General features: G+C 38.9%; 1 protein-coding gene across 2 annotated transcripts; it reads right to left on the reverse strand.

Moving 5' to 3' along the window:
* Window positions 1-4,712: 4,712 nt before the first annotated feature.
* LOC116036609 (beta-1,3-galactosyltransferase 2-like) lies at window positions 4,713-16,425 on the reverse strand. 2 transcript variants are annotated; one of them, XM_031280202.2, is made up of 4 exons: window positions 16,217-16,425; window positions 11,838-12,018; window positions 10,246-10,515; window positions 4,713-8,077 (listed from the first exon to the last, which is right to left on the reverse strand). In XM_031280202.2, the coding sequence occupies exons 1-4, from the start codon at window positions 16,240-16,242 to the stop codon at window positions 7,478-7,480; spliced, it is 1,077 nt and encodes a 358-aa protein (XP_031136062.1). In that variant the 5' UTR covers window positions 16,243-16,425; the 3' UTR covers window positions 4,713-7,477. The 2 variants fall into 2 exon arrangements, with proteins under 2 accessions (XP_031136062.1, XP_035861746.1); XM_036005853.1 differs by having other exon boundaries at window positions 11,955-12,018; window positions 16,217-16,352.
* Between the last annotated feature and the right edge of the window lie 7,242 nt (window positions 16,426-23,667).

Raw genomic sequence — 23,667 nt, forward strand, 5'->3', positions numbered from 1 at the left:
CCATCTTTGTTGGGAGTTGCACATGCGCAGTAAGTACTGCTAGCTTGTCAGTTGCAGAGTATGAGGGAGTGCCACGCTAGCAGCTAGGCGAGCATTATAACGTGTGTTACAAAGTGACCACGTTTGTCTCTGAAGTAAAGGCTGGACTACAATAGAGCTGTTTGGAGCAGTTTGTGAACAGTGTTTTCTGTTGGAGATGGTAAGTCCCTTTGGGGTGGACTTTGGGCTTTTTCACTTTGTAAACCTATAACGTGCACAAAAAGATATATAACACAATAAAGGAAAGGGGAAAAGCCAAAAAGCATAATATGAGTACTTTAACAACACCCAAAAAACAAGTTCACGGCTATTTAAATGTACACAGTGCCACGGATATGCATTGTAAGCCTCTATCATGATTGAAAGGTCGCCGTGCCACTTAACAATCACATGGTAGCCACGCACTAAAGCATCCCCTGCTTTATCGACTATTTGACTCTAAATGGGACCAACATTTACAAAATTAACATTGTGCTATATTAAAGAAGACTTGAAACTAACAATATACCATAAACCCATTAGGAAAATGTTTACTTAGGTAATAAATCAGGTAAGAAGAAGGGACATTTACTCATAGACTTCTTTACAATCTGATTTCTTTCAGTTGCCTCCTGCTGGCCATTAGAAAGAATACAGGTTTAAAGCACTTCCGCATTGGCTTCACTTTCCAGGTCCGGAGGTTGCTGCTTGGGCTGGAAGTAGAACAGTAAAAACAGGCCCAGGAGAAGACTCTGTCTAGCGTTTTGCCGGCACTGCAAGTGTATGGAAGCACAGGTTGGGTTAGTTGAAGTCACTCAAGAACAATGACAGTTTATCCTTGGACGTGTCAAAGTAGTTAGCTGTTACAGCAACATGTCTTTACATTTATCTATGCCTTTTATCCATTTAGGAATATTTGGTCTTTCTTAGTAGAAAAAAATAAAACACACACTCACACACACACACACACACACACACACACACACACACACACACACACACACACATAGTGCGTTTCACTATCTTTGTGGGGACCTGTCATTGAAATAATGCATTCCTTAGCCCCTTACCGTAACCTTAACCATCACAACTAAATGCCTAACCTTAACCCTTTTTAAGAATCAAGCAACACCAGTATATTTTAAATAAGGGTGATGGCACATATACATTATATGCACATTTTAAACTCCACAGCTCTCAAAATGTTCAGAGCATGGGCTTGGAGAGCAACAGAGCCTGGACCACGGCTCAGCGTCGGGCGGCGGAGAGGAAGTGGATCCATCTTTTAAAAACCATAGACCTTATGGGTCTTAATGAAAAATACTAAAATGGATCCACTTCTCTTTTTAATCCAAGTTTTACAGGGTATTTTTAGAAATATTCCTCCCACTGCTCTGGTTTCCTCTCTCCTTAGGTTTTATCTGGACCTCCTCTGCAGCGCATCATACCCAACCTTTTAACCCCCCTGCATGCTTTCTTTTCTTTTCCTTGTTTTTCCTTTGTTTTCTATTTTAAATGACCTTTTTTATTGTTTTAATCCATATTTATGATTAATAATAACTGTATTTGTTGTAATATTTCCATATTTACGTCTGTTATAGCATGCTTCTCAGATTTTATTATTCTTTTCTTTTTTTGGGGGTTCATTTCTACCTGCAGAGGGGGGTCCTACCTAATATGTTAATGTTTTGATGTTTTTTTTAATAAATATTTTAAAGATGCCTCGGTTGTCCTTTATAACTTTTATTCTGCCTTATCTATATTTTAATAATTTGATTGTGCTTCTGTCTTTACTGCTAATATTTATTATTATTATTATTATTATTATTATTATTACAAATTGAATTACTTGCCTCAACATTTTAACATGATAATACACATGCCATTGGTTTTATACATTTTACTAACAGTGTGGTTTTATTCTATGATGTATTTTAAATTATTTATGGTTACTTATTGTGTGGCATTTTTTACTTTTAAAGCACTTTTAAACACAGCACTTATTACTAATTTTTAATGGTATGTGTATATATTTTTTAACCTCAAAGGCAAGTAATCCAGACAGTATTTTAGACCCTTTAAATGTTTTTATTTTAATTTTTGAGGTTAAATAATATGTCTTTAATATAGGGTTAACAATTTATTTTGTATTGTGACCCCGAGCTATTTATTTACATAACTATATATGTATACATATATATTTTATTTATTTTAATTATTTATTTTGTAATGTCTCTAGGAGAGAGGTTAGGTGTGGAGTTGACCTTTTATTTAAAGTTTTAATCTTCAGCTGTCCGTCCTGTCCAGTGGTTCTTCTAACCTGTTTTTAATATCTGGCCGTCTTTTAAACAGCTTTTTTGTATATACCCGAACCCGGCTTTTTAAGATTTTTAAGTGTTTTATTCACACCAGTGGTCCTCTTGTGCCCGTGCCCCTCGCAGTGCCCCAAACCTAACCAAAACCCAATTCTAACCCTAATCCTAAAACCAAGTCTTAACCCTCAAACAGCCCTTTGAACTTATGGGGTCCAGCATTTTGGCCCCACAAAGCTGTCCGCACCCCACAAGTATACTGTACTTTGTGGGGACCCGCCATTAAGTTCTTTACCTGTCCAAGATGATTTTGGTGGTGATGGTGATTTTTAGCCTGACAAGCCAGACCCACATTAAGATGTTGGGTCTGGGAACTCACCATTGGCAGGGCTCAATCCGAGGGGCGGGATAAACGGTTGTCTTTCAAATTCCCTCTGGACGCAATAGGATAGCGCTACAACCAACCAGAGAAACACTTGATAGATTAAACTTTTGCCGTATCCGGTCGGCAAAACTCCGAACACATCTTCCTTTTTTTAAGAATGACTTCAGTGCCGTTCTTTGTTCCTCCAAATCTTCCAGAGTCGCGGCCAAAGCCGATTCCAAAGACCGCTGTTCGCCAGCAGCAGCAGCAGCAATCTTCTTTGTTTTCAAGTAGCAGGGAATTCACGCGGAACCGTCGCAACTCTGCCGTCCTTATGTTAACCCTGCCCACCGACTCTATACACGATGTGATTGGCCTGACCAGAATTTGGTTTTTCCAGCTTGCAAGCCAACGGAGAGTTGCTAGACTAACCCTGGCTGCGTCTAGATTTCTAGGCTAGGTGATTTTAGTATCTTGTAATATTAAGCATCACTGTCAAGGAAGGTGAATACAGGATCTTATTATCCAATACACATATTAGGTAGCCATAGTAACACAGCACATCAACATGTGGATGCAGGATTTCCCCCACAATTAAAAAAAGATCAAAACTAAAGTGTGTGTTGTGCTTGTATGCTGCTAGATGTGATTTGTCATTTCCTTATTGAAAGTTATTAAAACCTAATTAGCAACCAAACTCTTTATTTGACAGCCAGTATTTCAAATGTTTGACTCACAATCCCTCATCATTCCTACCCCACCACAGTCCCTTCCTTGTTTTTCTGCTTCTCATCTGCCTGCTTACCACAAGGGAGCGGTGCTGTTCATGTTTGCACGTCACTTAAATGACGTCTGACGTTACAGTGTACATGAGAATCAAAACCAGAGCTGTAAGACAGGGCTGCTTTACATCTCGGTGAAGTCAGTCACATCAGGAAGTGGCTTTTAGAAAAAACTTTCTGTTTCAGTTTGGGTGTTGATTCTTTCTTTTTTCTTCCTCTATAAGCATAAGTCTGACTGTCTGCTCTACAAACAACATTCAAATTCTGTAAAGCTTTGATTATCAGGTGGAATTACTGTACGAGAGATTTGCAAAACAAAAAAATTGGATTTTGAATTATTCAAACACAATATTTCTTGCTTGCCTGTTCAGCTGTTCTCAAGTAGAGCAGATCTTTGGTACAGCAAGTTTGAAATCAGAAGTATAAACTAACTAAACTTCAGTTCTTCTTGATAAGGATGCCACGACGATGACAACGACAAAATAAAAACATTTCAGAAAAATCATTTCTCACTGTAGAAAGATTGAAAAGTAACATCTTCTTATAAATCTACATGCAACAACTATTTGGACATGATTAAACATGTCATCATTTCACATAAAGGGGACTCATGTAACAACTCACTATCTAATTATAAATCATTTAAATTAGAATGAGCTGATCCTCGTGCAAGAATAGAGGAAAAAGATTAAAAGATCCAGCAGTGTACATTCACCTGAAGAAAAAAAATCATTTCTGAGTTGTACCAACTCAAAGCTAATTTTAAAAGGGGGAAAATGTATTTCATGAATGAATACATGGATGAATCAGTATTCAGTTAAATCAACTGTATATTTATATATGCACAGCAAATTAAATGATGACATTGTGAAGTTATTTTAATCATTTATTTGCTCATTTTCATGTGGTGCATGTCGATTGATTTGCTTTTGAAGGCCTTCAGTGGCTGCATGCTTAACTGATAAATACTATTTGAGATTTCAGAGACAAATTACTTTCATTCTGAAGCTAGAAACTAAATGTAAACGAATGGCTCCCAGAAGATTTCCTGAGGACAGGAGATAAGAAAAAAAAAGTTTCATACTTTTTTTGAAAACCTACGTACATGTGCCCACAATGCTCATTGACTCAGCCGTACTGTCTCATTAAGGGTCAGTGTTGTTATCACCATCATTCCCCATACACCATATGACAATAGTGACAATTCTTCATAGAAGACTTCAAGATGCTTAGAAGTGTGTTTGGTTAGGAAAGGTCCTTTCATTGTTTGTGATGCACTTAAAAAATATTTACAGCTGATCAAAATACCACTACACCACTGGATAGAAAAATGTCCAGTTTTTCCCATTTTGTCAGCTGAGAAGACCTCTTCGGATGAAGTATAGGCATTTAGTTATTAAATGGCTAAATGGAAGGGCATTTACAGTACATGTAATCTACCCTACCTACAAAATTTGACTTCATTATAATATATTTTCTTTTTTCTTTAAATCCCATTATTGGGCAATTGTCAAAGTTATGTAATCACTGAAGTTATTACAATGTGTATCCTCTGGGGAACAGAAAAGTCCATTCCAAATTTTTATGGCAGTCAGTCCAAAAAAAGAAAAGACATTTCACACGGAACCAAAAATATCAACCTGCTGATGACGATAGAGGAAAAGTCAAGGGATTACCACAGTAATTAGAAAACATCTTCTGGGGACCATGAGTGTCTACAAAATTTGGCGCCAATCTATCAAGTAGATGTCGAGCTGTCACTGGATATGTAAAAACATTGATCTGCTGGTGGCATTAGATAAATAGTGAAGACATAATCTGAGACATTAGGATTCATCCTCTGTGGACCTTGAATATTTGCATTAAATTTCATGGCATTTCATTTAACAGATGAAATTTCAACAAATTTCACACAAACCCAAAAAATAACAACTGCACAATAGTGCGAAAAGAAAAGTCAAAGGATCAATAAAAGTCTGTATGATTTATCCTTTGGGATCAATAAATGATGTACAAAATTACATAGTAATCCATTCAGTAGTTGAGACATTTTAGTATGGGCCAAAGTGGTGGACTGAGCGATTGACGAACTGACATTGCCAACATCAGAGCCATGCCTCTAGAGTAGCTAAAAAAACTAATTTATAAGAATGAGGGTATACTAAATATTAGAAACAACTCTCAGTGTAGCGTGATGAAATTCAACAGCACCACAAACTGCAACAATTAAATGACCATAACGTTGAATCAACTGTATCTTCTCTAAAACAGCTCCAACAAAACGGAACCCCGACTCCTAAAAAATTACGTTCCCGGAACGATTCTGCATTCTCAATTGCGTTGTGAGGGAAATTTATTTTCCAGCGTCTGTGCATAACAGTCGCATTTTAAAACACATGGTTAACGTCGTGAATTGAAACAAAACTACTTGGTTAGGTTTAGGAAAAGATGGTTGATTTGATGGATTCAAATAAGTACGTTTGTTACATTATATAAAGTTACGTATATAAGTATAAGTATGTGACGTAAGTCGACGTTGACTGTTGGGTTCACACAGGACATGAACAGTGGTCTCCTGGGTGTCCATTCACCCCGACCTACTCCCTATGCAGACTTTGGTGGACTTTGATTAGAATCGTATTTGTGATACATCAAGTACAAACGTTATCAAGGACAAAATATCTTTTCCTTAATACGTAATTGAGAATGCATTTTTTTTTGTCTAGGAATGTAATTTTTAGGACATAGGTCTGTCAGAGTGTATTTTTAGTCGGTTTTGTTGAAGCTTACTTGTCAAAATCTATTTGCGTATACTGGACAACTGGGAAAAACATTTTAAAGAAATATATTGTATTCCATTATACATCATTATTTGCACAATAGTTACTGTACTGCATATTTCTTCTTATCAATTTAGCTGTATTTTCAAAGACAAATACCGTAGATTTAGCACAGAACATACATAAAAGTACCTAAGATAATAGCCACATGGCACGCCAAGTCTTTCACTCTGATTCAGCACTTTACATCGCTCAGTAAACAAACACATCCTCACTTAATTATCAGATCTTTGTCTCATGTAACAACTCACTATCTAATTACACATCAGATCTTTGCGAAACACATGCATGTCTTTGGGTGGAACTTTAATATGCAAACAAAGTGTGAAAAATATTTTTTGTTCAGTTACTGTTATTATGCTTGCTCACGTCATATTCAGTGACGCTATCATGCTCTTCTGTTTACAGCCGAGGGCGCCACTATACAAATTTAATTTGCTGGTGAATATTCTGGTAGTCCTGACAGTTAACGCCAATAATGTCGTGGTTATTCAGATTATTCCAGAGTTGTAGTAACTACAGCTGTTCCGCAGCAGACTGTGTAAACTGTCTAATGTGTGCAGTTGTGTACCTTTCAATGCACTCTGCTATGCAGCAGTAGTGTTAGGTCGGCCTCTTCCTCTAAGGGAAGTTTCAGTGATGAAAGTCAGTCACGCAATCTTATGCATGACTGTTTGTTTGTGCTAATCATTTCCCTTTAGACAATCATTTTCCTTCATGCCATGAAATTAAAATAATATTCTACATATAGGGGCTTTACTCCCCAGACAACTCCATCAGTTCACAGTGTGGTAACTACCAGGCCTGCTAACTCCCTGTTTAATTACATTTGTTACATTCTATGTGCTATATGGACACAAGAGCAATTCATAAAAAAACTGATCTCCATCCCAAAATCTTAAAATTATTGACATCTTTACAATCATTTGTGCAATCTTCGCAAACACCGAAGATATAAACACATTTTGCTAAGCCTGAAAATGTATATGTCTCACAATCTCTGTTGTTTCGATATCAAAAGTCCCGCCCGTACTTCAAAGATGAAAAAAAGGCAGCAATCAAAGCGGCAACTTATGATGTAAACAGAGTGGTGTTGTAACTGCTGTGCTGTGCAACAGGGCTATGCAGTTACATAGTTTTTGTAAGGCACGGGCGAAAGTGTTAACAGCCACTTTGTGCTTGAGTCTGGTATGTTCCCCATACATCTGAAAGTTGGTTAGAGTTCTGTAGTAACGTTGTAATGACAGAGGTCCAGTAACAGTTGCTTACCCAATAAGGTATATCTGCCCTAAACAAACTACCATGAGGAGGATCTGTCAGTGCGATTCCCAAATGCCTCATACACAGTCCCACGTACACATCTTCAATGTAAACAGCTTTAACATGTGCAGATGCCTCCAGTATCTTTTTGGGTAAATCCAGTGAGAACACATAGCCCAGTCCCAGGGCATACGGTGGGTATCTAGAATCAGGGAAGGCAGACACCGGAAGAAACCACTTTGAGTTAGGGTCTCTGAGAACAGCAGCACCCCTTGCCACCATTCCTGTCATGTAGAGATGTCGGGGGGCTTTCAAAAGCATGTCAACGAGGTTGTGGACATTGAGGAAGATGTCCGAGTCAATCTTCATGGCGTAGGAGGTGTTGGGGCAATGGGAGCTGAGCCATTCAAACATGACCATGGTTTTAATGGTGAGGTTATTGTAGCTGTCCAAGAAGTCACTCTGGAGAATATCACGATGTCTCTGGCTTTCTTGTAACACCTACAAAGGGAGAGATGGGAGACTGAATTTGAAGCAGCAGTTAAATAATTTCTTGGCCACGCCGGAAACAAGCTAGTAACCAGTTGTATAATTACACGTCCAGCAGATACAGAGCAATGGAGTCATGTTTCTGGTAGTCTATATCCTTGACGCTCCACTTCTGGGATTGCTCCGGTGCCGCAGTAAATTCCGCCAGATGCACGTATGTCCGTTTCCTTTCACTTTCTTTGTGTTGGCATTCTAAACTCCGGTGGATTTATGCGGACTATGGCTCACTACTCCTCGGATCTCTGCAGGGAAAATTGAGACAGCTAGCTAGACTCTGTTTATTCTGAGTTTTCTCTTGCACAACTATTTTACAGCGGCTCCGTGCAGACCTTAGCGCCGAGCACGTTTTTCTCCCATCCCGGAATGCTGTCTGTCCGGGAGCGTGCCTATGTTCCCACTTTTCTAAGAATTTTTTTTTTCACTGAAAATAAGGCCCTATGTTCCCACAGCCCTATGTTTCCACATTTCTAAGATTCTTTTCAAAATAAGGCCCTATGTTCCCACATTTCCTTTTTCATAAATTTGTATCAGATTTTATCCCCCTAACCCTAACCCTAAAAAATGTTGTGGGAGGATAGGGCTTAAATTGAAGGGAAATGTAGGAACACAAGACCTAATTTTGAAAAAAAGTCCTAGAAATGTGGGAACATAGGGCCTAATTTTAAGAAAAATCTTATAAATGTGGGAACATAGGGCTTTGGGAACATAAGGCTGTAAAAATTCTTAGAAATGTGGGAACATATGGCTGTGGGACCATTGGGCTGTGGGAACATAGGGCTGACCCCGTGTGGAGTAGCCAGACCCTCCTCGCTCCACAGTGTGTGGATGGTCTGGCAAAGCGAGACTATGTTTGTGGTGACCTGGCGAGTGTAAGTCAAATATTTACTCTCCTTTCAGCTCTGGTCTTCTGGTTTGGAAATACCTGGTTCATTAGCGCTAAATGCTTCACTATGTTTATCAGCTAGTCGCTAACTTTGTTTGTTGCTGGGCAGGTAGCGTGCAGTAAGTTTATCAGAGCTTTTTCGCCAAAAACGGCTACCTGCTGCTGCTACAGGGTAAATGAGAGCGCTGAGACTGAAACAAAGTCACTGGCCTGAAAACCAAAACTGAAAGACGTGGACCATAACTGTAGCCTATAAATCAGATCCTTGTTCCCATCAACATAGTTATGGCTTAATCCAAAATCCAAATAATCCCTTTAAATAAGAGACCCTTTTTATTGGAAAATATAGGCCGAAAAAGGTATTATAACTTTAAAGGATATGTATATGGTGGTCCTATACTTAAATCATTCACTTTGCTAAAGGAGCAATATGATATACCTCAGAATCAAATTTGGAGATACTTTAGATTAGACATTTACTTACCAGGCTGCTCCAAACCCTCAAGTGACTCTGACACACAACTTAGTGAAATACTCAAATGCCATTATTTTTTATAAGGAAGCTTCGATATACTACTCTTTTTTGCCCGACAGACGAGCAGATAAGAGGCCTCAAACAGACATGAGGCAGATTCTAGTCATTCAGTGATGAAATTAAATGCTATTCTGCAAAGACCCTAGAAAAAACAAAAAAAACATGAACCATGTATGGTAAGGAACTACAAAGTTGGGTAATAATTTGCTGTGACTTTGTCACTGCTTTCACAATACACATCATGATTTGATCCATTAATATAAAAAAATATTGATTAGTGCAGCTCTAATGTTTCAATGCATTAGGAGACAGACAACAGTCACACATTCTTTATGTTGTCCTCATGCCACAGCATTCAGTACACACAAACCAATTTAACCAGCTCAAAATCTTACCCATAACCCCATAGCTCTCTGAAGTGCATTTTGTTTGAATGCAGCTCTAACCTTGCACCTCAACCTTAATTTCTCTGCTCTGATTACCTTGTTTCACATTCTCTCAAGCATCTGCTGTAGTGCATTCTCATGTTGGTCTCTTTATTTTGCAAACAGCAAGAACTGAAATGCACTTGGATTTACCCCCAAAGGACCCCTGGAATGTCCCTGGAATGTTTTGCCCCTTTCTTGTTTAATGGTATGTTTTTTTTCAAAGTAGAAAGAGATAGAGGATTCAGTTTTCAAAAATTTTCAAAAATAAACTCACTTGCTCCTTAATGGTTTCTGTCCCATCTTGCTCTTTGGACAGTCCCAGCAGGAAGTAGTGGCTGACCACTCTGCCAAGCACAGTAGTTTCTTTGCCCCACGTGTTGCGGATTATATCACGGGCCTCTCTGTTGTGGGGTGCGACTGGGATCATAAGAACCAAGAATGGGCTTTCCTGCTGACATCTATGGGGTTCGTCCAAAACGAAGCCATACCGGCGCGGGTACGCAACAAAGTATGCTGAAGTGCCATCTGGGGCATCTGGGGAGACCTGTGCAGAGGTTGGTATTTTGAGTCATGTACCTTGATAATACAGGATTTGTCATTGTTTTTTTTTTCTTGTCTACCCTCTAATATTAGCTTCTATTGAAAGACAAAATATAGAGCTATCAAGATGTGTTCAGACTAAAGTTTGTGCAAATTTTACTGCTGGACTGTTTGTGCAGTCTGCGTTTATTCCAAAATAGCCAATTGTACAGTCTGTACAGATGTTAGCTTTAGCTAGCTAGCAATGTATGTATGTGGAAAGTGTCTGTGTGTGTCTCAGAAGTTGTAACACTCTAATTCACACATCCTAGGGCCAAATGATATCTATTCGTGCCCAATTGTGTCTTTCCACCGACTATGTATGCAATTGTGTTGCGTCTAAAGTTCGATATGCGTTCTGTGTGAACACACCATGTTAGACAATCTCCTGTATTGGCACTAAATAGCAACTTGTTAGCATTTACGTATAATTAGCTAATTTCAAAGATCTAATTTTGCTGCCTGGATTTTAAATAGTTGATATAGTTATATATGATATAGTTTAAAAAGCTGTGTGTTAAACAGTCTGTCTTGACAATTAAAAAGTATCGCTGGATTCAACAATTTGACAATTTTTTGGTACTATAACAGCAGCATGATCACATTTTAACCACCTAAATTAAAAATTCCAATATGTTATTTATATCAAACTTGTGATGTCATCAAGTATAAAGTCTGGAGCTGCTCCATAGACAATGAAAGACTGATTGTGTTTTAGTTTTTATACCCAAATGAGCTTTATTCTATATTAGTCTTCTCAGTTCTGAAACATAATAATGTACCTGTATACTCAGAACATTCCCCTGGGTGCTATTAGTGTCAACATATTTCCTAATGCATTGTCTGTGGAGCAGTTCCATTTTATAATTGATGACACAAATTTGAGTTTCAGCAGTCTAGTTTTGGATTTGGGAGAGAGTTTTTCATGTTTACAAATATGTTTGGACTTTCTTAGACCATAGGAATAACATGTATGAATTTAAAAAAAATTAAAGATTATGTTTTGGGTATTTTTGGCCTTCATTTTGATAGGACAGCTGAAGACATGAAAGCGGAAAGAGAGGAGGAATGACATGCAGCAAAGGGCCACAGGGCGGAGGAGTAAACCTCTATATATGGGCACACCCTCTACCAAGTGAGATATCAGGGCGCACAAACGTACTTCCTCTTTAACAGTGATGTGTTAATGCCGATGACTCACTAAATGAGATCTCTTAACAGATGTGGCTTTTTCCTTGGTCATGTTGACAGCTGCCTTTGTTTCAAGATGACACTGAATATACTTACACTGTGGACTGTAGTAGTCTTATTGCTGTAAGATTGGCTTGAATGTGAGTGTGTCGTCCAAAACTTCAAAGGCCATGATACTTTGGGGCTCGAACTGTAGATCATAATTAACGGTACCATCACGAGTAACAGTATCCAAAAACACAACCATCGTCTAGGTCTTGTCCATGGAGTCTTTTCACTGCCAAGACAAAAATGAAAGTTGATATCTTTAATGCCTCTTAACTTCACATCAGAAGCACTTCACTATCCATTACCGAATTGGAATCAGGAAGCACTTTGCTAATATTGCCTCTTCCTTGACCAGTAATGTAGGTGTTCCTCATTAGCTGTGACTAATGTGTAGCTGTTTAGAGCAAAGGAAGGAGTCTCTGCAGGAGGCAGGAGATCTGCATCCATCAGAAACCACCACAACCACGAGCTTACTGCAAGCACTAAAACATTTGCAGAGAAGAGTGTGATGTATGTTAACACATTGTACATATTGATGCTTGAACATGCTTTACAAGCTTTTCTATAGACTGTGGACATATTCTATTTACTACGTAGCCTTCATGGAACATATACAGCAATCAATCAACAGAATCAAGAAGCTCCAAAACGACATTCACTGAATGTGAAACCCTGATAATGCTCTGGCTCAAGTAGTATTAGTAGTGCTAAACTTTGCCATGAGATAATTTCTGTGTGTGCACCGATATGCACCAAAATTGGCTATAGTGGGAGACATGGGATGGGAATCATGCAAGGCTCGTAGGAAGCTATGTATAGCTCAGTGAAGGAATGGTTTGTGCGACATGGATGCCAATAGGTTGAAGAGGCAAATGTTTCTCAGGGATAAACAAATTCTTGGTTCTTGGTCTAAAGATATATGCACATTGTATGGGTTTAGTGAGTCCACTCTTTATTAATGAAAAGCTCAATATTGGTTTGTTTAAATAATCAATTTTTCATAAGACAAAGGGCAGTGGGCTGACGATATATACTGTATGGACCAAGCCAAAACAAGACTAACAAACGAGACATAGGTCGTTTAAAGAAAAATTGGATTGTGTAATAAGGCAGGCCTGCTTGGTTCTTTCATGGAATGATTGTAAAGAATATGTTTACGGCATTTACTATGTATAGCAGGGGTCTTCAACATTTTTTAAGCCAAGGACCCATTACCTGAAAGAGAGACTGAGCAGGGACCCCCTACTAGGTGTTTGGTGTTTTAAGCCCCCAACGTCGTCTTCCAGGCAGCGCTGCTTGGAAGGCACTAGGATTAGGCAATGGTTAGGGTTAGGGTTAGGTGCCTTGAAGTTGACGGTCACAGCGCTGCCTTGGTCGACGGGGGCTAAAAACACCATTGAGTCCCCTACTACATAGATTGTATAAAATTAAGTTGCATATTAAACTGGGCCTACAATAACGTGTAGGTCAGCCTAAAGCCTTAATGCATACCTTTTTTAATGCATAGAGTGCTTTTAAAAAAATACTAATAATTTGGTAGCCCCCCCCGTAGTAACTCTGAAGACCCCTGAACAGCATTATGTTAGAAGAAGAAAGTCGGATCTGTCTGATGTGTCGTCCAAACGATAGAAAAAATTAGTTCCAATTTGTTTTCTACTGTCCTTTTTATTGTGAACAGCGTGATGCTTTGTTTAGTAAGATAAAAACACATATTGATTTTGTAAATATGGACGATGCTCAAAAACTAAGATGGCTGTTCACATGTCAAACATATAAATTAGTTATCTTGAGAAAGCCTGGGTGAAGAGACAAAACAAAAGCTCTTTACCGAGATGATCTGTTTGTTTGTGTGTAATGTTTCTGTTACTGTTTTTTTTTTTGTGGCTCTGTATGTACTGAATATGTGAGACCGGAAGATGCATGTAAAATAGCGGTGTCTTGTACTCCTATGTGGGATCAGCCAAATGTTTGGCATGACACAGAAAGAAAACTAAATGAATATTTTCATTTAGTTTAGTAAAGAAGTATAGTATGACTCAAATGACCCCTCTTTAAAGTGCTCATATTATTATTTTTGGCTTTTTCCCTTACCTTTATTGTGTTATATATCTTTTTTGTGCACGTTATAGGTTTACAAAGTGAAAAAGCCCAAAGTCCACCCCAAAGGGACTTACCATCTCCAACAGAAAACACTGTTCACAAACTGCTCCAAACAGCTCTATTGTAGTCCAGCCTTTACTTCAGAGTCAAACGTGCGTCATTTTGTAACACACGTTATAATGCTCGCCTAGCTGCTAGCGTGGAACGCCCTCATACTCTGCTTCTGACTAGCTAGTAGTCCTTACCTAGCTACTGAGCATGTGCAACTCCCAACAAAGATGGTACAGAAGTGTTAACATTAGTAATTAAACTTAAACAGCGAATGTAAGTCGAAACTGCCTGCGAGCTTCTCCTGTATTATACAGTAATTCCTCTACTATGCGACAGTAAGTCGCGTGGTTATGACACAATCATTAATGCGGCTATACGACTAGCTAGATGAAGGCTACAGGATTAGCATTAAGCGTGTTTTACAGTAACCGCAGCCCAGCTGGCGCGCGCACATGTGACGTCATGGGATCGTGTGACTATTTATACCCGCGCTGGTGCTCGCGACACTAGTTGCACTCTTCTCCTGAACAGCGGTGGCGCTAATGAGCAAAGGCTACCGACGTTGCTCTTTCTAGCAGCATTGACGTCAATGCTTAGATTTGATTCGATGACCTACTTTGTCGGATCAAGCCTTTCATTTCACCATAAAATAACTCATCTTAACCGACAGGTCTCCTGTTTCCGCTTTGTCGCGCAACCTCTGCTCACGCGCCATAAATCCGGGCACGCCGGCAGGATATTACATAATTTTGATGTCACGATGGCACGCGCCACCTTGGATGCGGCTAGTATACCGTACGTTTAAGAAGGCACAACGAAGAGGTGACAAAAAATGGACACATACTGTCCAAGATAATAGACTGTGTGACATTTTGTGGAGCCGACAAAAACAACGTGCAGGAAAGATTTTTTTGAGTTCATCCCTCTGCAGTTAGCTACAGCTGAGTCCATTGCTACTGCCCTAAAAGAGCGTCTTGCTACTATTCTTCCTGAGGATCAGAAAAGTAAGCTCATCTACCAGGCATATGATGGGGCCAGTGTGATAAGGGGTGCCACTTCAGGTGTTCAGAGGAAAATACAAGATGTGTACCCAAATGCCCACTACATCCACTGCTATGCACATCAGCTCAACCTGATAATGCAACAGGCCACAGAATTTCTTTTCTAATATTGGTGGATTTGCCAGCTTTGGTTCCAAGTCACCCAAGCGAACATGTTTTCTGGATAAAGTGGTTGCCCATAGACTGCCAAGATCCACCAACGTCAGATGGAACTTTCATAGCCGTGCCATCAATACTGTTTTTGAGGACAGAGAGGATCTCATTTGCTGTTTTGACAGCATACAAGACTCGGGTGACTTTGACCACAATACTGTCAGTTATGTCTGAAGGAAATGAGGGCAAAGTAGTTAACATGCTTTTTGGTAGTGGGTGGGAGGATATAGCCTAGTTAAAAAAAAAACTCAGGCAGAGTCACTATCTTCTTATGTTTGTAACTTGAATCTTGTATCATATTGTCTTGCTCTTCTTAAATACAAAATACATAGTTGTTTATTAAATACAGTAGTGCTGGTTGTTTTGCCCAGTTTCAAAGTACTGCTTTGTATTTATTTGCCCGCCCCAAAAAAAGAAAAAAAAAAAAAAAAAAATTGTCAACAGCCACCACTGATATTTAGACATTATCACTCCAGTGCAGCTGCTCATTTTCCCGTCACATGGCTCTTGCTTGTATGTCAGTTAAGGTTTACTGGCTTTGTGGTCAGTCTTTCAACAGCTGATAACACGCAGGAGTACAGTTCACACAGCCTGTAGTGTGCAAACTATGTCAATAGAAATATCAATGTATACATTTAGCTCAAATATACTGGCAAAACAATCTCCCATGTATTTGCACATGAGGCGAGCTGCACAATTATCTTAAAGGTGCTTATGACATGTATTTAGGCAAAATTCAATGCGTTTATGTGACTCACTGATGCTTGCTAAAGCATATAATTGTATATAATTGTACATTGTATGTATTGTACAGATTGAACCGAGGAAAAAAACTCACAGCCACAAAGTCATAAATGTACATTAGACATGAGCTCTCATGTTTGTTGGGAGTGGAGTCTACTGCAATCAATCGGTCTGATCCATTTTAATAATAAGCCGGACAAGATGTCTTATAAAAGCTTTCATCTTTATGAAGCACACTGAGACTTGGACTTTACTGTACTGTAAGATCCTTTTAAAGTCGATACATTTTGAACAAACTAAATTAAAATGTAGACTTACCCTTTGGAAGCAGAGCTCTCCTGCATTTTCGAAAAAGGCAGAGAATGATTTCCGACTGTTGTGAGAGCTACAGCGAGCTAGCAGACAGACAGCAGGTACGAATGAGGATGTTGATGTGAAAGTCTAACTGAATACATGGTGGTTTGTGTGGTGAAGTATGTCAGACAAGCACACAGGGCGTTTTTCTGAGCACACACAGACAGCTCTGGATGTAACGACAAGTACAAAAACATAATATGTATGCTGTTGTTGGATATGCTTTATAATGACATGCAAAGAGCCTGCTGAATGTGTTTTAAGTGGGAGCATAGATAACATGACTCAACATGCATCTTAGGACTTTGACTCATTATTGTAACATCATTGCATTTACCAGAAACTACTTTTTTATCCTGTTTTAACTCTTTCTCTGCTATGCCTACCATCCACTATAGAAACTAAAGCCTGACACCATCTCACATCTAAAGAAAATCTGTCATCATCTCAGAGTTTTTTAGTCACAGACTATACATTTTTTCTACCAAGACTTGAAACGTACGATAATATCAAACCGTTTGAATTTTGTCAGAACGCCAAGGCAGGAAAAAGACAGCGTGGGCTGAGTTTTTCAGACACCAAACGTGGAATCGCTTGAAAAGTCGCCTGGTGTAAGGTCGGCATTGCAGGTGTTAACCCTTCTGTTGTCTTCCCGTCAACCATGAACTTGTTGTCCTTCCTGGTCAAAAGTGAAAATGAAAAAAAGATTTCCAGTTATTTGACGCTTTCAAAAAAGTTTTTTTTGTCACTTTTCTCAACGCTTTTTAATTCATGATCAATAAACCTAATTTATATGCCATTATACCTACTTTCTGAGTTAAAAAAAGCAGACATTATGAATTATTTTGACTAATTAAGGGACGTCGTTAGGCCTATTTTAGGGGGGCTGAAGCTACCTCAAAATGTTCCTAAGCCCCCCTAAATAATAATAACAACAACAATAACTTGGTTTATATGAATTCGATTTATCCTCATTCATATTTAGACAAATGATATATATATAGCTACAAAAAGATAGCCGAAAAGTCGGAAGTTAGACAGAAGTACAAAGAGTCGTTGCATTGGTGTGAACTGGCATCTTTCAAGGGGGTATATATCATATATCATATCATAACCACGCGACTTACTGTCGCATAGTAGAGGAATTACCATATAGTACAGGAGAAGCTCGCAGGCAGTTTCGTCTCACATTAGCTGTTTAAGTGTAATTACTAATGTTAACTAGCATTTTAGTGATCAATAAACAGCCTGTGTCTATGTTATCTCCTTACATATACCTACGCTCTCTGTCTCTGCTAGATTGGGAATGATTGAGATTTCTCTTGGCACAGCTACCAGAAGACTTCCAACTTTCAGACAGGTTGTTCACGGCACATCTACGTCTTCAAGCTCAGTTGGAGGCTGCTCAGTAACGCTCAGCCATCACCGGGAAAGATCTTCTAACATCCTTCACTGGTCTCCGTCCAGAGACACGGGATCTGTTGGTCCATTCATACAGTCTACGGCATCTTTCAGAGCGTTGCGAGTAACTGGAGGATTCATCTCGTCTCGTCGCTACTCTTTGGTCTGAACTCGCAATGCACCCTCCCCCCCACACATACACACACCGATACACGTTAATGATGAAAGGAAGATTGATTACACGTAGTGATACAGAGTGAAATTGCTGCTTACCTTTAGCTACGTTTTCTTGAAGTAAAGGAAAGGGGATATTTTGGTTTGCTATGGAAAACAATAGTCTAGCTAGAGTGAACGAGTGAAATACAAGAAATGGTTAATTTAGCAAGCTAATCACAACTCTTTATTCATTGCCAATAATATAACCTATCTCTATAGTAGGCATATTCTAAAACAATATCAATCCCCATACAATGTTGTTGTCACTGAAAACTAAATGTCATAGGGTCCCTGTTAATGCTATTACCGGTGTATCCTTCAATTCATTGAGCAGATGAGATGGATATTGGAAGATATTTCAGCAGAGAGAAAGAGGAGGAGGAGATTGGCAGAGCAGTTGATTCTGAGGGAGCCAGCGTGATTGAGGTCAGTAGTGGTCTATATAGGTCAAAGGATTGTTTTGTAACAATAAGCATTTGTTGGCAGGCCTAGGTACTATGCATAGCCTAAACTAAATTATTGCATTATATTTATTATATATGCTAGCTATATTCAAACCAATTTAACTTTCTGCATTCATTGGCTGTGATAAATTAAATAAATATGTAGATGTTGTCTAAATGTAGGCTAGGCTAAAGATGAGCACATGCCCACAGATATGTGAAAATAAAATGAAAGCAATCCTACATACAGTACATACAGCATATACAGTAATCATTACTCCACATCTTTTATTCCTTCCGCCATCAGGTTATTATATTTAGACAGTAGCCACTTTTAATAGGATCCCTATTAATATCTTACATGATAAAGTATGCAGTGATGCCTATTTTTTTCTTTTTCTTGTACTGCTATTTGTCATATTTGTTTACCTTACCAATTTATTAGCAGTCTGGCCTCTGTTTGTCTGTTCTTGGACATTTTGGATGTTGTTTAATGTGACTAATTTGCATTTCGAAGTCATGAAATTAGCATCAGGGTTTTGTTTTATCTTAAAGGATAAGACAGAAGGAACAGAGTAGAAATGGAAGAAGAGGATATGTCTGTCACTGTTTAATTGTTAACATATTGGTTTCTTGACTGGTTGTTGACATAAGTGTAGCTCTAATACAGTAACGAAAGATGTGAGTGCAAAGATTTTGCAAACGCAAGTTACAAATACCCTGGGGGCTAAGCCCCCCCTGTCTTTCAATCCTAGTGACGTCACTGTGGATAACCACAGACTCGTACATGTCAAAGTTTGGGTCAGGATGCTGTTTTGAAACCATTAAAAAAGAACGTTTTTCAAATGCTATGAAATTGAATAAAAGTAATCAATTAATTTTACCTGCGAACAATGTTGCATCTAGGTTCCATACAACGTACATGCATGCATCCAAGTTATTTCGGGCAATTTGGTTGAAAGAAACCCATATTTCTGATATAAAAAAAACTTTAAAAACGGGTCAAATATTAACACAAGGGTTAATACTTGCAATTTCTAGTTTTTTACATGGTCAACTCAAATCTTCTATTGTTGTATTTAATGTAGCTCAACTGAAGCATTTTCTGCGTTGAAAGACATAATATTAAAGGATAACTTCAATATTTTTCAACTTGGACCCAACATTTTCTGAAGTTTGTCCTGTATTGAGCAAGACCGGTGCAGATGGGCGCTGCGATACAGGCTACATTGTAACCACTCAGGGCAATCGTGCACCGTCAATTACCGTCCACTAAAAGTGCTTGTTTTTGACACTGACAGGCTCATATTATTGTTTTTAAGTGTCTGACAAAAAATCAGAGAAATACAACTTTTTAGCCGTTTCATCACTAGAAACGTAACTGTAGCAGGCATCTCACTATCACTAAAGTTATCCACATTCATATTTAGACGCTACAACTGACAGCTATATTCAGCTACAAAAAAGCCTGAAAGTCGGAAGTTAGGATGGAAGTACAAAGAGTCGTTGTGCTATGAAGTTGATCCAGCGTCTCGTCTCGTCTCGTCTCATTGGTGTAAACTGGCAGGTTTCAGAACGGTGCAGACCGGTGCGTTGCAAGTTGCTCCAAGTTTACACTCGTCTCGTCCAGAATCTTTTGTCTGAACTGGACTTTAAGGCGCTGCGAAGATTCGACTGTGAGACTGGCAGTCGAATCAGGCTCTTTCCATCGAAGCATCGGATATTCGACTATTCGGGGTCGCCCCTAGTTAAAGGTGCCGTAGATAGGATTGTGAAGATCCAGGACTTAGTCAAAAAATGTGAACATCGGCAACTTCTCAGTCCCTCACCCCTTTCTGCTAAAGCCCAAAATGGTCTCCTAAGCCCCTCCCCCCACAAGGGAGAATGAATGTGTGTGCATGAGCAGTGATTAACACAATGGTGACTAGAATGGAGTGACCACCTTTGCATTTCCAGTATTATTACCACGAACTGGTGTCTGCTGTTACATTCTTGGGTAGCGGCACAGTAATCACATTTTTTGGAGGGGATTTTCTTTCTTATTGCTGTGTTTCTCCCACCTCTTATCTGCACTATAAAGATAATGTGTGTATAATTTTCTCGTAGTACAATTGTCATCTGTGACATCTGAGTGACGTCTGCGACAGCCTTACTGCTGAGATAAAATGTTGTCACAGATGTCACAGTCAGCATACATTTTCTTTGAAAATACAATGATACATTTGTAATATAGAGTATTTATTAGTTAAGTTCTTAGTAACTTCAGTTGTGTGTGGTTTATGAGTAATATATTAGTGACTCACTGGATGATAAGCTATATGAAGAGAGTTCTGGTTATGATAACCTTCTAAAGCCTTTATGCCACATCTATCCAATCTCTAGTGTATGAGGGACTTTCTATGTGAATATGTCACCTTCTGTTCAGTTGGCAATTTATTCTCTGGCTCTTTACATTTCACAACTTCAAATATAGATATTATATATGAGATATCATATATAGCTCATATGACAGAAGTACATATGCATTAGGTGAGGGTTTATTGGTTTTGGTTTAATATAGACCCTTTGCACGTGACGTCACGCTCCACTCGCGCGAATTATGAACGCCATGACGGACGGCGGAAGAGCTATGCTGTAGACGGACGGCAAGCTAAACGCGTACGTTTTCGTTCGTGTTTGTGTTCTCACATTCACAAGCATGCAGAGTAATCCTCACCAACACAAGCATGTGTATGTATTGCCTTTCTGTTTTAAATGATAACATTATCCTCAACCAGCTAGCTAGCTGCCGTGCTAACCAGCTGTTCCTGCTAACAGGTCCAACCCGATGATGACCCACATAACTAAAATCGGTTATTCACTGACCTAGCTACATATCCAAAAAAGAAAGCCGTTCCCTTGATCATTTACAGTTTTTCTCAATTGTTTACACACAAATACTGGTACTTGAGACACAATGACCACAACATGTAACTCATGCACCAACCCACTGAACTAATTCTGCTAAACTACAAGCACAATTCCTGCTTTACACTCAAATTGCAGTTCTAGAAAACACTTTTTTCAAAACACTACACACAATTCTCTGCATTTAGCACAATTTTCATGAAGAAAATCTCTTGTTTTCACAAGGAACACACTGCCATTCAAATATGCACACTGACTCATCACATGGGCAAACACCTGTCACACAGTTTTACAATTAGCAATCAGAGCTTTAGCATAAACGGGCAACAGGTGAGCTCTTCTGTTTTGGAGAATTTGTTTCTGCCAGAGATGGAAAGTGTATGACCGAAATCCTCAAACGCGTATACCCCTTCTCCAAACTATGGAAGATGCATGTGGAGATATAGCAGTTGATTTTCATGGCTGGATTCGCCATGCTAAGCGATATTTCCCCCACTGCTTGGTCAGGGAAAACATTGCTTGTGATGTGGATGAGGTGCTGTGGCCAGACCGAAACAGAAGAGAGGATGCTGCATAGTTTTTTTTTTAGTTTTTTTTTACTGTAACTGTATACAGTAAATTCTTCTGTTGTTTTGTATGTAGACTACTGTATGTGCAACTTTGTGTTGGTTGGGATGTACACTGTGTATATTGTTTCTGTGGGAAAATAAAATGTATTTATTACCGTGTATTTGTGTGTTCTGAGTATAAAAACAATATTCTCAAATATTTTACAACACACTTATGTATGTACTGTCTGTAGTAGGTGTAACACTGAACACAAAAAAGGCCTAAGTCATTATGATGAATGGAGAAGAAGTGTTTTCCATTCATCATAGTGTCAACTGGTTGTTATGTCTATTCATATGATGGTTTGTGTGTGTCATTTGAAAACAAAATACCATTTTGAGAAGAAATAACATTGTTTTGAATGTAACGTTTCATTTTGCAGGAGAATTGAGGGGTTCTGCCCATTGTGTGTGTGTTTTTGGATTTGTGTGTAGAGTTCTGAGAGTATGAGCCATGCTTTCAGAAAATGTGTGTAAACAATCGAGAAAAACTGTAACTTAACACACATTCAAAAAATATTGCTTAAATTAAAAATGACATGGCACGGAAACCAGCTTCAAAAAGGCCAAAAAATGAGTTAAATGCGGTTCTGCGGAGCTCCTACCCCGGCTAGCTGACGAGCTAGCTGCAGCTAGCTTTGGACTGCTCGCTAGCTGCTGCCCATTGCGTCGTAATATCCACCGGTCAAATCTTAACATAGGCTACACAGCGAATATAATCACAGATAAGAAGATGGCTAGTTACAATTATGTGTGGTTACTACTGATCATAGACACTCTGTGATTTACTGCATGGATTAATGTGTGATAGATAATTAATGACCTTGACCAATAACGGCACGACAACTTGTGGTTCAACAGAAGAAGCCATAAATACAGTTTATTTAGTGTTATGTATTTCAAACTGATTGAAACTATGAAACTTTCCGCTCGTCTACTACACTGTCTTGCTTGTTATTGCCGGTGGTTTTGCCGTCCATCATGGCGTCGTCACGTGGTCGTGGTCACGTGTTTGCAAAGGGTCTGTTGGAAAAAGTCAAAAGTGACGTATGAGACAAGACATGTTTTTCAACACAACCGAAACTGAACTGAAACCACAATTTGTTGCTAACCTAAACCAAAGTGCTTTTTGTTTCCTAAACAAACTGTATCTACATGCAGGACTCAACACATGGACCATAGTCTCTATATATTGTCAAAGTCCCATGTTTCCCTCAGTGGAAACATGTATTGCCATTTAACATAATACAGGCAGTAATTACATTTCCTGACACAATGTAATTTGCAAAACAAATGAGTAGTCATTAAATATAATTTCAAGGAGACAGGGAGCCTGTATTTCTTAATCTTACTTCTTAATCTATTTCTTAACGGAAATAGGCCAGCTTGAAAAGAAGTGTGGTCAAATCAAGCATTCTCACCATCTGGGTAAGCTACAACTCTATGAAGGAAGAAAAGAACAGTTATGAAAACAATGCACCTTAGTTTTGGTCTCCTATATCTTTCCATACAGCTATTATTGGAGGTAAACATGGGCCACCCTTGAAGGGATAGTTTAGATTTTTTGAAGTGGGATTGTGTGAGGTACTTATCCATAGTCAATGTATTACCGACATGGTGGTCGGCATGCCCCCATTTTGGAGAAGCAGAGGAGAGTACGGACACGAAAGCTAATGTAGCCTACTGTTATCCACGGAGGCAGCAGCTAAAAATATTTCAGCCAACTAAAAAAAAACAATATCAGTTAAAGTGTACACTTTATTTTGAATATTTTCACCCCTTTACCTTGACGTCAAACAGCCCTTTGCTTTCCACAGGAGTTTATGAACTGATATCGTTT

Source organism: Sander lucioperca, chromosome 1, assembly GCF_008315115.2.
Source record: "Sander lucioperca isolate FBNREF2018 chromosome 1, SLUC_FBN_1.2, whole genome shotgun sequence".
In the NCBI taxonomy this organism is placed as follows: domain Eukaryota; kingdom Metazoa; phylum Chordata; class Actinopteri; order Perciformes; family Percidae; genus Sander; species Sander lucioperca.